The sequence below is a fragment of the Topomyia yanbarensis genome, chromosome 3 (assembly GCF_030247195.1).
Source record: "Topomyia yanbarensis strain Yona2022 chromosome 3, ASM3024719v1, whole genome shotgun sequence".
Classification (NCBI taxonomy): Eukaryota; Metazoa; Arthropoda; class Insecta; order Diptera; family Culicidae; genus Topomyia; species Topomyia yanbarensis.
The window spans coordinates 84,604,400-84,620,881 of NC_080672.1; the positions used below are offsets into that span (position 1 = coordinate 84,604,400).

At 41.8% G+C, this 16,482-nt stretch overlaps 1 protein-coding gene across 1 annotated transcript; it reads left to right on the forward strand.

Annotated features, from left to right (window-relative positions):
- The first annotated feature begins 6,041 nt into the window (after positions 1–6,041).
- LOC131692996 (retinoid-inducible serine carboxypeptidase-like) lies at positions 6,042–16,315 on the forward strand. Its single transcript, XM_058980431.1, has 4 exons — positions 6,042–6,226; positions 14,830–15,059; positions 15,122–15,686; positions 15,795–16,315. Exons 1-4 carry the CDS (start codon positions 6,172–6,174, stop codon positions 16,271–16,273), a joined length of 1,329 nt encoding a protein of 442 aa, XP_058836414.1. The 5' UTR covers positions 6,042–6,171; the 3' UTR covers positions 16,274–16,315.
- The last annotated feature ends 167 nt before the right edge of the window (positions 16,316–16,482 follow it).

Below are 16,482 nucleotides of genomic sequence, written 5' to 3' on the forward strand. Positions count from 1 at the left end.
GGGTTGTGTCCCAGCCACAAACGTTAAGCATTGCTCTTCTTTCGACGTCGAACCGGTGACATACGAATAGTATGTGTTCGGCAGTTTCGTCTACACCTGGGCAGTCCGGGCAGGCTGGGACCTCCGCGTGCCCGAACCTGTGGAGGTACTGTCGGAAACAGCCATGGCCTGACAGGAATTGTGTCAGGTGGAAGTGAACTTCCCTATGGGGTCTTCCCACCCAGCTTGATATGCTAGGTATCAGCCGGTGGGTCCACCTACCTTTCGAGGAGTTGTCCCACTCACGCTGCCATCTGGCGACCGAGGTTACCCTGGTGCGCTCGCGGGCTCCTCTGTTTCCACGTAGTCCGAAACACTCCTCATCTTCCCGAATGACCAGCCCGACTAGCATCATGCTCGCTATCACGCAGGATGCATCGTGTGATACCGTGCGGTAGGCAGATATCACTCTGAGGCACATCACGCGGTAGGTGCTCTCCAGTTTCTGTAGGTAACTGGTTACCCTCAGTGCTCTTGACCAAGACGGGCCGCCGTACCTGAGGATAGATACGGCAACGCCTGCCAGTAACCTACGTCTACTGGCGCACACCTTTGAGCTGTTGGACATCATTCTCGATAGAGCCGCAACAGCAGTCGACGCTCTCTTGCATGTATAGTCGACATGGCTGCCGAAGGTCAGCTTGTCGTCTATAATGACTCCGAGAGACTTCAGACTTCGCTGTGAAGTGATCGCGACTTCTCCCACATGGATAACTGCATGTTGTGCCGACTTGCGGTTGTTGACGATAACTACCTCCGTCTTATGATGAGCGAGCTCCAGGCCTCTCGCGCTCATCCATTCCTCCACCGTGCTGATCGCGTGTTCTGCGGTTAGTTCTACCTCAGGAATTGACTCCCCGTAGACCTCCAAGGTTACGTCGTCAGCAAAGCCGACGATCTTGACTCCAGGAGGAAACTTCAGTCTCAGAACCCCGTCATACATGAGGTTCCATAGCACCGGGCCTAGGATCGAGCCCTGCGGGACTCCGGCGGTAATCGGAACCCTTCTCTGACCGGCATCGGTCTCGTATAGCAGTACGCGGTTCTGGAAGCAACTTTCCAAGATCCGGTACAGACCCACCGGTAGGCTAAGCCGGTGTAACGAGAGCGCGATGGCATCCCAGCTTGCGCTGTTGAATGCGTTCTTCACGTCGAGTGTCACTAACGCACAGTATCGAATACCTCGCCTTTTTTGTTGGATCGCTATCTCGGCAGTATTTATCACTGAGTTGAGAGCGTCCACTGTGGACTTACCCTTCCGAAAGCCAAACTGGTTGCTTGACAGACCGTCCGTACCTTCCGCGTACGGGGTTAGCCTGTTGAGGATGATCCTCTCAAGCAGTTTGCCAGTCGTGTCGATCAGATAGATTGGTCTGTACGCCGATGGGTCGCCTGGCGGCTTCCCGGGCTTCGGCAACAGCACCAATTTCTGCCTTTTCCATCTATCGGGGAAACGGCACTCGTCAAGGCATCTCTGCATAGCTAGTCTGAACATGTTCGGGTTCGCTATGATCGCTGCCTTGAGAGCGTTGTTTGGAACTCCATCCGGCCCTGGAGCTTTGTTCATTGCTAGGGATTTAGCCACTGCGACTAGTTCTTCATTCGTCACTGGAGCCACCATTTCGGCCGTGCCCGCACTGTCTCGTAGTGCAGGTGGCCAGGGGCTTGTGGCTCGAGACGGGAAGAGTACTTCGATAATCGTTGCCAACCGGTCCGGAGACCGTTCTGGGGGTGAGGAGCCCTCTTTGGTCTTGGCCATCACAATCCTGTAGGCGTCACCCCACGGATTCACACAGGTTGTCGAAACACGCTCTCTTGCTGCTTTTAATGGCCTTGTTAAGGGCCAATTTCGCAGCTCGAAACACTTCACGGCGGTTCTCTCTTGCATCCTCGGTGCGAGCTCTTTGCATCCTACGTCTAGCTCTGAGGCAGGCTGACCGTAGAGCTGCAATCTCGGCACTCCACCAGTATACCGGGCATCTGCCGTTTCTTGGCAGTGTTTTTCTCGGCATAGTGGCGTCGCACGCGCGTGATAGAACAGCTACCAGCGCATCCCTGCTTAGACTGTCGGTGTTGGCCTCCAGTCCCAGGGCCGCGGTGAAAGCTTCGCTGTCGAAGTGATTGGACTTCCACCCGCGTACCTGACAGGGATCTCCCGCCCTCGGATGCTGCACACCATAGTTGATCCTAAAGCGGATTGCTAAATGATCACTATGGGTGTAGCCTTCGTCTACCCTCCATTCCATGCCTGGAGCCAGACTCGGGCTGGCAAATGTTACGTCAATCCACGCCTCCACCCCGTTTCTACGGAATGTACTAGCGGAGCCATTATTAGCTAGCACAGTATCGAGTTCCGCAAGCGCCTCCATTAGCGCTTGACCCCTGCTATTTGTACAGCGGCTGCCCCACTCCACTGCCCAAGCGTTAAAGTCTCCCGCTATAACTACCGGTTTCCGGCCCACTAGGTCCGACGACAGCCTGTCGATCATCTGGTTGAACTGTTCTATTGGCCACCTTGGTGGGGTGTAGCAGCTGCAATAGAAAACACCATTGATCTTGGTAATCGCAACACCCTCGGCGGAGGAGTGTATTACCTCTTGAACCGGGAACCGTCCCGTTGTACAGATTGCCACCATTCCAGACCCGTCCGACACCCAATTACCGTTGCCGGCAGGGATGCTGGACGGGTCTTATAAGAGGGCGACATCTGTCCTCGACTCCGAGACCGACTGCCACAGCAGCTGTTGGGATGCTGCACAATGGTTAAGATTTAGCTGTGTGACGTTCACGGCTTCTTCTTATTTGCCTCACCGAAGGGACACGAAGGTCCGCCCATAGCATGTTTATGGGCTTGCTTCTTAGCGGTGCAGATAAGGCACTTGTGCGCCTTAGTGCAACTCCGCTCCTTATGCCTTTTCCCTTCGAGGGGAGCTCGAGGGGAAGGTGAAGGCTACTGTCTGAGTGCCTGTTTCGACCTTCTCTCTTCCCTCCCTCTTGGAGGCCACTGTCTGGGTTTCTCTGTCGGACTTCTCCCGACATTCCACCCTCTTGGCATAAGCCTGCTGTTTCTGTCTTGCGACACGAACAGTTTTCCGGAGCTCCAGGAGACTCTGCTTTAACTCCTTGCTTATGTTTTGCTTTGCGCTAGTGAACTCGATTATTGAATCGAGCTGCTCCACCACTTTGCGCATCGCGGATAGTGGCCCGTCCAGTGCGTTGGTAGGGCTATTTCCTACCACTACTGGGGGGTCACTGGTGCTATCAGATGCAGCACTTGTCGCTCCACTACTCTCCTCACGGGGGGGAGACCTCGCCAAACCACCTCTAGCGAAGGGGTTTGGCACCTCCGTTTGTTTATTATAGTTTTTGTTTTTGTTCTCCATATCAGTTCCCACGAGTAGCGCGAGAATAAATGTCCGCCACGCCAGAGCTCCGCATTAGCGTGGTAAGGGACGCTTACTGTGGGGGTTGCCCAGGTACCCCACAGGCTCCGTTAACGATCGAGCATCTTTTTCACCCCCTCGATCACTCATCCCTTGGCACGGGTCGCTTCACGCCTTGGAATTGGGGTTATGACCTATTTTGCTTTACGTGGTGACCGCGGCCCAGATCATCACAACCATCCTCCTTTACCAGGGCTTTGGACCTGTGGCTCTGGTTCTCAATAGTTCCAGGTACGTATGTTATTACAGACATGCTACTATTGAGATCCGTCATTCGCTAGTGGAATAAATGTAAAAGGAGCACAACGTAATGCCCTGACCCCGTTTGTTCCCTGCGGGTCCGAAGAGTACCAGCCGCTGACCCGATTCATGACGTCAAGACAACGCGAGGTTGAAATGAATGTCGCCATCTTGGGTTTGCCCTAATGTTGCATGTTTGAATGTACCTGCCCTTGTCACTGTACGCTTTCTCTTAATACAAATCAATTGTACCCTGTACTAGGAGCTGTAGTCCTGGTTTTAAGATGGCTGTAGAATTGTTCCTCTTAGATCTAACATCAAACATTATTCCAAATTGTAATGTACTAGCTTTATGTAATTTGTAATTAAATGGAATTTTTGGTAGATGATTGGTTCTCTGTATGATTGGTGGCCCGAAAATGCATCTGTATGCCCAAAGCAGTATATTGGTAATAAATTGTGGAAAAGTTTTTGTGTTTAGAATTAACCCCTTCCGGTACAAAAAAAGTCTTTTTATTAATAGTCTTACGTGAAGAAATGTCGTTTAAAACATTTCATTTAGGTAACTTTGGCTGGCAAAGTTGTGTGTGTCACTCAAAACTCTTTTTTTTTTAATTCAGAACTCAAAAACGCGTCAGATTCCGCTTATTTTTTCTTTCTTCTAATATGTCTACTAAATTCTCGGCACAATCGTTACGCATCTAGAAAAATTTGTTCTCGTATCAATAAATACATTTTAATTAATTAACGGTGTTTCGATCTACGCGATAAAAAGTAAGTACGAATATAAAGTGTCACACTTTCTATCGTTCCAGACGGTATTGCAAACGCAGGATAGAAATCACGGAAATACGTATCAATTGGTTACAGTGATGATAACAATGTTATTAAAATCACTATGCAAAATTGATTAATTTTAGCGATTGCTTGCCCACCCAACATCGCACAAGGCCCGATAGAAGCACCGGAGACGATTGGATTCGGTGGATTCGATGTAGTGTGGCAGGTAAAACGCGCAAATAGCGTGAAAATTGCACATGAACAGATCTTGGGTCAGTATGCAGTTTGAATTTCTTTTGATAAAGTCGAAAAAATTTCATTGCTCAAACTATAACTAAAATTTCTTTTTCCATAGTCGTGTTTCGTTCTTCCGTTCTGTGCATTATCTCATGTGAATTGGTTATTGGTATATCGCAACCCAGCAATGGGCTAATGTAACAAAACTCAATATTAATTTCTCAGTGAAGTTTGTGTAAACTTTTCGTAAAGGTAAATAATTCGGTGGCAAAACATGACTACTAGTTACCCTCTGCCGTTGGTGGAACACTCGACGTTTAGCAAGCAGAAGGCAAAAGACTTTTCACTCTTCACATTTCCCTTCGATAATGCCCATATGCAACCACCAAGCTCTAGTTTTTCATTCTAAGTTTATAACTGATTCATTCTATCTATCAGTCCAATCAGTCTTACAATTTTCATATTTTTCGTTTGTCTTAGCCAACTGAATCGATGCAGTATTTTTTAAGTTGAGGAGAGGTAGCAGTCAATTCTCGATTTAATGTGTTCTTATCGGTAGTATGAACAGAAGAGTTAAAACAAATTAGAAAAAAAGTTATTTTGCATCATCTTCGAGAAAAGCCACCTCTAATTACACCACTGAATCAAGCCAACAAGGCGACCTCAAGCCACAGTCAAGTTATGCTGAACATAATTATGGTCCCAGGAAAATTCGCATCTCATGGATACTAATCGATCGTAATTATATAGATATTCAAACAATGTCCAAACTTTTTCAAACAGCTCTAACTATACCAGTAAAATTGAATTTTTTTTGCTCATTTTGCTAATATGTACGTACATTGTCTAACAATCTCACCCCATTTTCCACTACAGCTTTAATCTTATAAGGTCAGGTCATGCATAAAAACATTTCGTTACTAAAATGCCAAAAAAGAAAGCCGCATAAACTTTGGGATACTTACGGCCTGCCTCCTCTGCGACGCCATGCAGTTTGGGAGGCGCAAGAGAAATATTTCCCAAATACCAGTAGTAATTTTGCTATATTGCCTACCGAACTGATAACGACCGGCATTAGGTCGTGTAACGAGCACATTGACAGCCATGCCCAGTGATATGAGTTATTCAGCAGACAACGACTTAGTTCGAGAAGTACCGTACCCTGATAAATCAATTGAACTTCCAATCTATCCATACCTTCTCTGGTAGCTATGGAGATACCACCTGACGATTTGAATAGTCTACCGAACCCCGGTGCCGTTGAATAGCTGTTGGGTGATGGCTATAAAAAGAATTATCGCAGTTCCCGTCCACTTTAGTACACCGGTGGTAATCGTCGGATACCGTTCAATTTCGGTTTGGGAGTTCGTAAGACGCGTTTGAGTGTAGTGACTTTACAGTAGATTTGGCAATATTTACGACTGTGGTTACAATGTGGGCAAAGTACGCAGCGGCCGTTCTTCTGATATTCGGAACCTGCAGCGGAGGTGACTAAACATGCGAACATTTTGGCAACCCCCTGTTGTGAAACTATCAATTATCGTCGTACTGTTAATTGCATAACGAATACCAAAATTGGTTGTGGCAGTCTGTGGTGAAAGCTTATGAGGGATTAGTGACCTGCCCAGATTATTCGGGTCTTTTAATTGTTAGAACACCGAATAAATGTGAGATCAAGATTTTAAATGGTATCACAAAGAATAAAAAAATGACGATTGGAAGAAGCAAATTATGCTCACTATGCATAGTTCACTGACTCAACATTTTCATAAAATGGTCAATAACGCTGTCAGCCACGTCCAATGCTGTTCTACCAGGGAAGGAAAGGAATGTTAGTTCGACAATCGCTGTTGATAGAGACGAGACTACATCTGCATCTCCACGAGCACCATCCGAAAGGAATTGGATTAGTGTTAGTGTGGAAAAGATAAAGAGATGTCGATCTTAGCAATATGCCGGGGACGATCAATTTCCCCAATTTTTAATCAAGCAATTTGAACTTTGGACAGCCGCCCATCGGAAGTTGCTTTTCAAGTATTAGTTTGTAGTCCCAACAAACAATTCGTGGTTTTATAAACGTTTTAACAGATGCTTTATTCAGCTTGTCTCTGATTAAGACACACTAAAGAACAATTCTTCAGCATGTATACAGCCTGAAGATAACCACAGTTCAGCTTTATCAATAAACCTTTTCATTATCGCTATTCAGCTGAGAGAATTATCATTGGAAAATAATTAAAAAAGATATTTATTTCAAGTTACACAACGCCATCAATCTCGTTGGAAGCAATCTTCTTTTATTAGTGTTAAGTTACAGGTAGAGAAAAATTGCATTACCTTGTTGGATATCATATCACGTACCTGGGACTCGAATGCATACATCGAATGCTTAAGATTTCACCGATATACCGATAAGTCTAGGCTGCTGAATAGAGTACGTACAAAGGCTACAGTAGCCTTTTATAGATTTGAGTGAACCTAGTTGCCTTGGGTTCGAATCCCAACCTACGATAATTTTTTTATTTTAATTTTTTTTATTTTATAATTTTTAGAACATTCGGGAATTTTAAATTAGACAATTTACTAATTTCAAAAACTGATGATTGTAGACGTTTTTGTATCCAAGGTGAGAACTTATGGTTGTCACAAAACATTTAGATAAGTAAAAATGGGTGTCATATGAAAGTGGTGGTAACTGAATGATGGATTAAAGCCATTTATAATTCTAAGGAGGTTATCTCCTCGATTTATTAACCACTCCCTACCAAATGATTTTCTTTCCGTCGTGATTTTTTTTTTGGTAAGCGGAAGTCGCTGTTCGAATTCAATAGTTTATTTATTTATATCAATTAAGTTCGCCTGCGTGAATAATCATTGTACCTTTGTTTGCAAGTCGATGGGTAGAACAAAATCATGGTAACAATGCTGGTGTCAAAAATTTACAGCAACGTTGGAACAAAAAGTTTCTCTTGTGTTTAATATAAGAATATTCATGTTTCACAAGTAAACAGACCGTTTCGAATTAAATGGTAAATTTACGCAAACAAGGGCGCGTGCGATTTGGTAAGCTTGTACATTGAAAAACTGTAAATCGTCCCGATCAGAATGAAGTAACAAGATTATAACAGAATGCAATTGTCGTAACATACTGTGTTATAAATTTGGTCTCGTTAGTAGTTAAAATAACAGAAAATTATAACAAGTTACAAAGCGAGATATACTTTTCACGTGCTGAAAAACTCAGTGGATATAAAAAAAAACAAAATAAATTTTCTTTCGTTTATTGATCTATTGCTCCTTAACCGCAATATATGCAAAACATCTCATTTGGAATATACCGAAATACTTAGAAAATATATTGATTCCTCGCTTACAAGATTTACGAGTACAGTTGTCACCAATGTAATAATCTGTATAATACAAAATCCTCTGAGGCATTTTTGAAATTTCTACTTATTGTGAGAAATTAATAATATGATTCGAGAACTAATTTTAGATAGCAAGTTGATGACGCTAAAACTTCCTTAATATTGCCAAAAAAGGTTTTTTGTAATTTTTATGTGAATGAAAAAAAGTCTTAAAAAAGTGACATACGACACTAAAACTTCCGAAAGTCGTACAGTGCACTGAGTTCACTACGTTGTGAAATTTAGTTTCACGCTGTCGCCTAAATGTAGATAATAGCGTGATTACTGGAGAGTTAATCACAGAGGCTCAATAGCCAGACAAATGTATACATCAGGATTTACTTATTAACGGGTGGTTTTACCGTGACCCTCGAGTTTTTTTTCGGTAGGTTGCAATAGGCAACATTGATAATTACGTGAGAGGCTTATCTAGTGGTGAGAGACAATGGCATATCTTGTACATTAGTACTATATACGATAGCTGATAAAATTGTCAATTATACAGAGTAATCTTTTTGGCCAACAGATAAACAGAACAATACATTTGCAATCAATGTTATTATTGGATTTGGCAAGATGACACATTAGTTTTTACTTTTTCCTCTGATTATTTTTTCATTTAAAGGTTACTGATCTGATGAAAGATATTAGGCAATCTACAATCCACATTTGTTTGACAATTCAGCGGTGGGTTTTGTCAACAAATTTCTTTTGCTCTGCTCCTGCAAACATAAACACAGTGCCAGACGAACATCTTTCGTTGGTTCGATTCGTTTGATGTTGGGTCGCATTGACTATTTTGTCGGAGGCCCACCCGAGTAACGTCAGATCAGATAAATAAAAGTTAATCCCTTGATTAGAACCGCTCCATGGAATGCTTAATTGGATCATTTAACCCTTTGATATTTTTGGTTTTTTTCCGATGCAGCTGACGTTTAAGGAGATGATCTGAATCATCAGTTGAATTCCAGTCGTTTGTGTCCTGACTGAAACGGTAGTTTAGCGGCATACACGGTTGTGTCCGGACTAAAACAAACGCTACAAGTTGAGTCAAGCGTTTCAAGTTTTAACTCAAGTTAGCTTTTAAAGTTTTGTGCTAGGCTAGAATGTTCGTGTCCAAACTGAGACTGACAGCATCAAAACAACAGCGCTGGATTATTGTTTTTAGCAAAAACTTAACTCACCCAAAAATCAACCAGACGAAAACGAAAAATCAACTAATTTTTTGGTTGAATTTGTGACGAATCGGTTTTCCGTGAACAAGCTTTCTAAATTCAGCATTCTCAACAAGAGATAACGGATGATTCCTTAGTTATTCCTTACAAATGGTCTTTAGCACTTGCAGATCGATCGAACGTTACTTTGTATCGGTAGAGGTTTGACAACGTCCACGTAGCAAATTTTGAGATGGTTTTGAATCCGAACAGCTTAGATAGATTTTGTACAATTGACTAGATTCGTTGTGAATTTTGACAGACTGACACTCGAATTCGACGTTATCAACGACGAAGAAACAGATTCGGATTTAGTGTTGGAATCGTCGTCCTTGTCAGCCTTTTCTATAGGAACCATCAGGTGCTTCAGTCTCAAGTGACATTTCAAATTTTCGCTGGAACCAGGATCAATTGTTATTGTAAAATGACAGTAGCGACATTTTCCTTTGACATTATCTAGTTCAGTTAAATAATACCAGATATCACTGGTAACTCTTCCGTAGCCTGCCATTCCTGAGCATAAATAAGAAAAACATCAACACTATAGAACATAAAATGTGAAAATCATTTGATTTATACCACTTACTTGTCAAAGTGGCAACTTCCACGAATTGTCGTCGCTGTTGTGCTATCTTATGACAAACGCCATTTTGGGGTGAACTGAGTTAGATATGCCATGTTACTAAATTTTAAAATCTCCATAAAGTCGCGTTCTCAGAATTTTGAAATTCTGCTGGGTTACTGAGATATATCGAAACACGATTACCGTATACCGAAATGTAGTGATGGATTATGCAAGTAGAATATTTGTTTCGTCTAGTCACCTGTTAACAATAACATTGTTTGATAGAAATTGTCTGTAAATTATCAATGAAACCAACTTTTGTTTATTGTTTTTCCTGAATAAAGGAGGAAAATTGGGAAAACTTTGTGTTCCAGTACTATAATTTTGCAACCTGATATTGCTGCTATCGCATGGAAAAGTATAATATTGGACATAGTGATCTATAACACATAATTTTACGAATCAGTTATAATTCATTTTTATATGAAATCTTCTGTGCACATTTGTGACACGTCATACATATTTTATCATGAATACACACTTATGACACGTATGCGAGCGACTTTGGTTTACATTTTAAGCTAAAACTGCAAGTGTAGTCAACCGATCTTCACACAAATCGAGAGATTACTTCAGAAAAGATAGAAGTATCGAATGTCTTCTCCTTAAAGCTTCTAGCATTTAAATTTTAAGATATTCAATCTCAAACTTTAAAAATCGTTTTTCCCGAAAAGTGCTAAATGGCACTTGTCATAAGATAGCACAACAGCGACGTTGTGCTAAAACTGCAATTAGAGTTAGCAAAACTATCCCACGAATTATTTTTGCAAAACGTATCACAACAAACTGCGCAGCAATTTTCATCGTTACACACCGAACATTTCGTCAACACAGAATCTCCGAGAGGAAGTATACTGAAGAATACAGTTTTAGTTATGAGCGAGCATTGAGTTTTTGTCTACTGATCTCGCGAACATTAATACAATCTCTTGGTTGCCAACAATCCCATTTGATTTTGACGTTCTTTTGTATTATTTTCAACCTCGTTTTGATATAGTGTCTGTGCTATGTATTGGGTACGTACAAGAGCCCTAGAAAAGTCTACTCTCAATGAAAGTTTTCCGAGAAGAAATGCATTATTTTGTATGGTCGAAGACCATACCATATCATATCAAGAAGACTGACATCTTTTTTCTTCTCCCATATAAATGAGAAGCGACGAAGGTTACAGCGCCTCTGTTGTACGAAGGTAGGAAGCTCAACGTAAAAGTAAATATGTGTGCGTGCACCACTATGGAAAGTACTACTTTTACTCGGAAGAGATGCTGCTGTTCCTGTCTCCAGATTCTGGACAGAGTAGCTAGTCTTCTTATTATGTGATATGCCTTTGGTATGGTTCTATTCCGTACTAAAAGAGCATCGGGAACGGTTTTAGAAGGCGGCTAAATAGTTCGTTCTTCGTTCTGGTGAAATTGGCAAACGGCTATAGGCTACGTTCAGTTAAATTCATCAGTTTCGAAGAGAATTGAGAACTACCGTTCCTTAAACAAGAACTCTCGTTCTTTTAGAAGAAACAGTTGAATCGTTCGAGAAAGGATCGCTAATCTATACACAAAAATCGTCTCAGAAAAGAGATTCTCACAAAAACTATGCACTCACAAGGGACCATTCATAAATTACGTAACGCTTTTAGGGGGGGGAGTTCGACAAGTTGTTACATATTGTGACATAGGGGGGAGGGGGAGTAAGCTAGATCGTTACGTAACATGTTTTCACCGAAGAAAAAATATTTTTTTCAAGGAATTTGTTACGTAATAGGGAGGGGGGATAAAGAAATTTGTGACAATTTGTTACATGGGGGGAGGGGGGAGTCAATTTTGGGCAATTTTTGCGTTACGTAATTAATGAATGGTCCCCAAGACAAGTCCACAAGCCCGACAGCCCATCGCATCCTCACCCATGCCCGACCCAATGAAGTATATACAGGTATGGCGAAGAGGGCTCTTTGGTATTCGTAAGATGAATCTTACATGAGTGGTGTGAGTGATCACAGAATAAATTGACTTGCTTTCGTCATACCGTTCGTTCCGCTGCCATTGAATCGTGTGAACGCTATGACGTCGATCCGATGTGCTTCTGGATTGTTTACATATTTTTGGTTACCAATATTGGAAACCGTGTGTTCTGCCACACCTATATATACCTCATTGTGCCCACCCAGGTCCGAATAGCACAGACCCGGTCAGCGCGTCAAGCAGAAAATTAGCAAAGGTTGAGCAAAGCGAAATTGATGCTGGCAGAGTTTCTGCGAGCATTTTGCGCGATTTGAGCGAGAATTCTGGCAACGAATTCGCTCAAATGCAACAACCGTTTCTGACAGAAGCGGTTAAACCAACCGATGATGCTCACTTTTATCCATAATCGAGCCAGAAATGTACGGTCAAGATCTCTGCACGCTTCCTGCCACATCTTTGTCAGATGTTTTGCTCGATTCGTGCTAAATTCTACCAGGTAGGAATTGCCAGGATCTTTGCACAGTTTATGTCCGAGTTATGCCAGGGTTTAGCTCGGTTCCTGTCAAAATTTGCCAGAAAACGCGAGCGAAACCGAGTTCGCCCTAGCTCAACTAACCCGAGAGGATACGAGCAGAAATCTGACAGGGCTGCCAAACCAAGATTTACAGAAATCTAGCAGAGCGGTCTCTGCCAGAAAATTTGCTCACTGGGGATTGATACTCCTCACCTCTCCTCCAAAGGGCCTAAAGCCCACGTAGCGTGTTCGCCCCGAAAACATAATGGACACTATTGTGATCTTTGAGAACCCTGGCTTGGGGCCCTAGCAGCTTGGGACTCGCTCGGGCTCATCGTCAAAGTGGAGGATATTTCTAAAGTCTTTTATGTCGACAATCTAACTAGATATGGAGAACATGATCAAGATCAGCCATACCAAACAGATCTGTCTGTTAGTGACATAATGTAACATTCGATCAAAGTGTGTACACAACGCATAGAGAAACATGAGATAGGACCTTGTTAACACTGGAAGTACTCATCCTTTGTAGATCATGTAGGGGAACATGGGGAGACTTGACCAGGTTTTCAGCTAAACCTGCATAAATCTCTAAAAAAGTTTTCAATCCTTCAAAACTCATTGAGATATGATGTGCAAAGGTATTTTACGTGTTCATGATTTATTTTGCAGAATTTTTAATCTACTTTTGCACAAGTTATAAAAGTTTTGCTATGAACGTTTTTTTTGGTCAAGTCTCCCCACTGCGGGGAGACGTGACCAAGACCTGGCGAGACTTGACCAAGAGAATATTGAAAAATCAGGACAAAAAATAATAACATATCGTCACGGTTGTGCTATCTTATGACAAGCGCCATTTTGCACATTTCGAGAAAAACGATTTTGAAAGTTTGAGAGTGAATATCATGAAACTTATAAATGGTAGAAATAATTCAGAGAAGACAATTGATGCTTCTACCTATTCTGTATTAATCTCTCAAATATTACGAAGATCGGTTGACTATGCTGCGAGTTGTCACTAAAAATGTAAACAAAAGTCGCACTCACACGTGTCATAGGCGAAAATGAATGATTGATGAAAAATTTGTATGACGTGTCTTAATCGTGCATGAAAATTTTTCCATAGAAAAATTCACCAATTATGAACTTTCATTCATATCTTTGATTTAATTTGGTCTATAAACAATCGGTTAGATGCATTTTGATGAAAATGAGTCAGGGAATCTAGAAAAAATAGTTTGGTTACAGTGTTGCCAAACAGGCAATATTTGCAGTTTAAAGCTAAAACTGCGTTTTTCTCCAAATACAAGTATTTTTCTTTTGAAAATTATTATGCCATTGTGTGTCTATGACATTTTTACACATAAAAACAACTAAAACTTCATTATAACTTGAGCCAATCCCAAGATATAATGATTTGAAGCAAAACACTCACTTTTCTTGGTATATTTCAGTAACAAAGCAAAATTTCAAAATTCTGGAAACGCCATCTTGTAGAGATTCGTTACACGAGTAATGTAGCACATCTAACTCAGTTTACCACAAAATGGCGTTTGTCATAAGATAGCACAACAGCGACGATATAACATACTGTAATCCTTTTTTATCCATATTGTCGAGATCCTTAGGTAGCGGTAAAAAATATAAAAGGGTTGCGTTTCATAAATTTCGATTTTTTAAATGTATTCCCTTTTAAGGATTATCTGTACTGCTTACATTGCATGTTCACACGTTACAAAATTAGCCATATTACTGCTAATTTTGATTACTAGTACCAAAATATATAGACTGATTTTGTGTGACGAGATTTGTCATTGACAGTAGGTATCACAGCATAGTGAATATCAGAAATTTGATATCTTCTTCAGCTTATTGCCACTTGGTCAAGTCTCCCCATAAAATATTGGTCAAGTCTCCCCAACACTAATTCTTACGTTCAATGTCGTGCAAGTTGTAGTAATAAATATTCCAATGTCCCGATTAATGTAAAATCATTTCGCTACTTCATAAGGAATGAGATGAGATATAAGTTTTTTAAAAGTAGATACCTATACAAAGTCTGATAAAAAAAATTACATCATTTAACTCAAATTTAATAATTACAGAATATTTTCTATAAGGAAGCGACTTTTAAAATTACCTTAAAGGATCGAAACAGGTATGAAAATTTTTTTGAAAATTTTTCATGAAGTTAACAGAACACGTCATAGCCAATAATAGAATTCTGAGCTTGGTCAAGTCTCCCCATGTTCCCCAACACAAATATAGCACCAAAGATCACGATTGGTGTCGATTGGTCTAGGTGTCAAAAACCAAATTTTAAATCAGTTTTAAATCTTAGTCAAATTTCACTAATTTTTATTTTATTGTCCCAGTTCCCCGCGACGGTTTTGGGCCTGGTAAGCAGGATTGGGGTTTCGTAGAGGTTCGAAACGGAGCCCACATGTTCTGGTGGTTGTACTATACAACGGCAGATGTAGACCAATTCACCGATCGTCCACTACTAATTTGGCTGCAGGGAGGTCCTGGAGCGTCGTCTATGTATGGAAATTTCGAAGAACTTGGCCCATTGACTTTAGAAGGTGACGAACGGAACCATACCTGGGTGAGAATAAAATCTAAACTATTAATGGGGATAAGTAGTAATCGAGAACATCCGTTCAACAGGTCAGAAACTACAACGTCCTGTTCATTGACAACCCGGTCGGAACCGGATTCAGCTACGTTGAAGATGCATCACTACTAACCAAAACGAACGCAGAAATTGCTGATGATCTGCTCACCTTCACCAAAGAGTTTTACAAACTTAACCCAGAGTTCAAGGATACGCCACTGCATATTTATGCCGAGAGTTACGGTGGTAAAATGGCTCCGGAGTTCGCCTACGTGCTGGATAAGGCTATCAAAAATGGAGAAATCGATATCAAACTGGAATCGGTCGGTATCGTGGCACCGTGGGTATCACCAATCGATTCCGTTCTGTCGTGGGCCGAGTTTCTACTGAATATGGGATTTGTAGACACGAAGGGATACCGCGAGATTCAAGCGGCGGCTATTGAAACGGAACATATCTTGAACGAGGGTAGATATGAGGAAGCGACCTGGCAGTGGGGTCGCACAGAGTCAGTCATCGTGCAGGAAACACTGGGCATCGACTTCTACAATGTTCTCTTCACTCAGGATTTCACATCCACTCGATCGAGGCTGGCAATGTTTGCGAAGGATATGAAAAGTAAGTTACAAATGGGTGTGAGGAAAACTACTCTAGCTCGCGGTATCAAACTAGTGGATTCTAAACAAAGTCATGTTTAGATGCTCTAACCAAAATGTTTTATTTCAGAGGCAACCTTGGACAGTGCCATTCGACTCGCTTCTGAAGATCGCGATCAAATGCTGGAGGATCTGATGCGAGGTCCTGTCGCAACCGCGCTACAGCTACCCCCGGAATCGGTATATGGGTCACAATCTGGTAGCGTATTCCAGAGCATGAGCGGAGATTTCATGAAGCCTGCGATTCACATAATTGAACTTTTGCTTAACAACACAAGTTTAGACGTCATGGTCATCACCGGTCAGCTGGACTTGATAGTCGCTACACCCGGAAATGTCGTTTGGTTGGAAAAGGTTCAATGGAATGGGCGTAACCAATACCTGCAAGCTCCGAGGAACGGTATTGGCCCACACGGAATGCTCGAGGGATATAAGAAAAGTTTTGGTAAATTGCACATGTACTGGGCCCTACGTGCCGGACACATGGTCCCAGCGGATAATCCAGTGCTGATGGATTACATTCTTCAAGAGCATGCAGGTTTCCCCTAAACTCATACCTCTTCTATAGATAATAAATCCATGAAAACATTAGAAAGCTTATCGATATAAAATGCTATATATCACACATCCGAATGTAGAATTTAATCACGCGATCGAAGCGTAAATACCGATAAAGTAACTGAATATCACCGAAGGGTTGGCATTTATTAATATGCATAACAATGCTAACCTGTCAGAAAGACGATAGAAACTTCGAC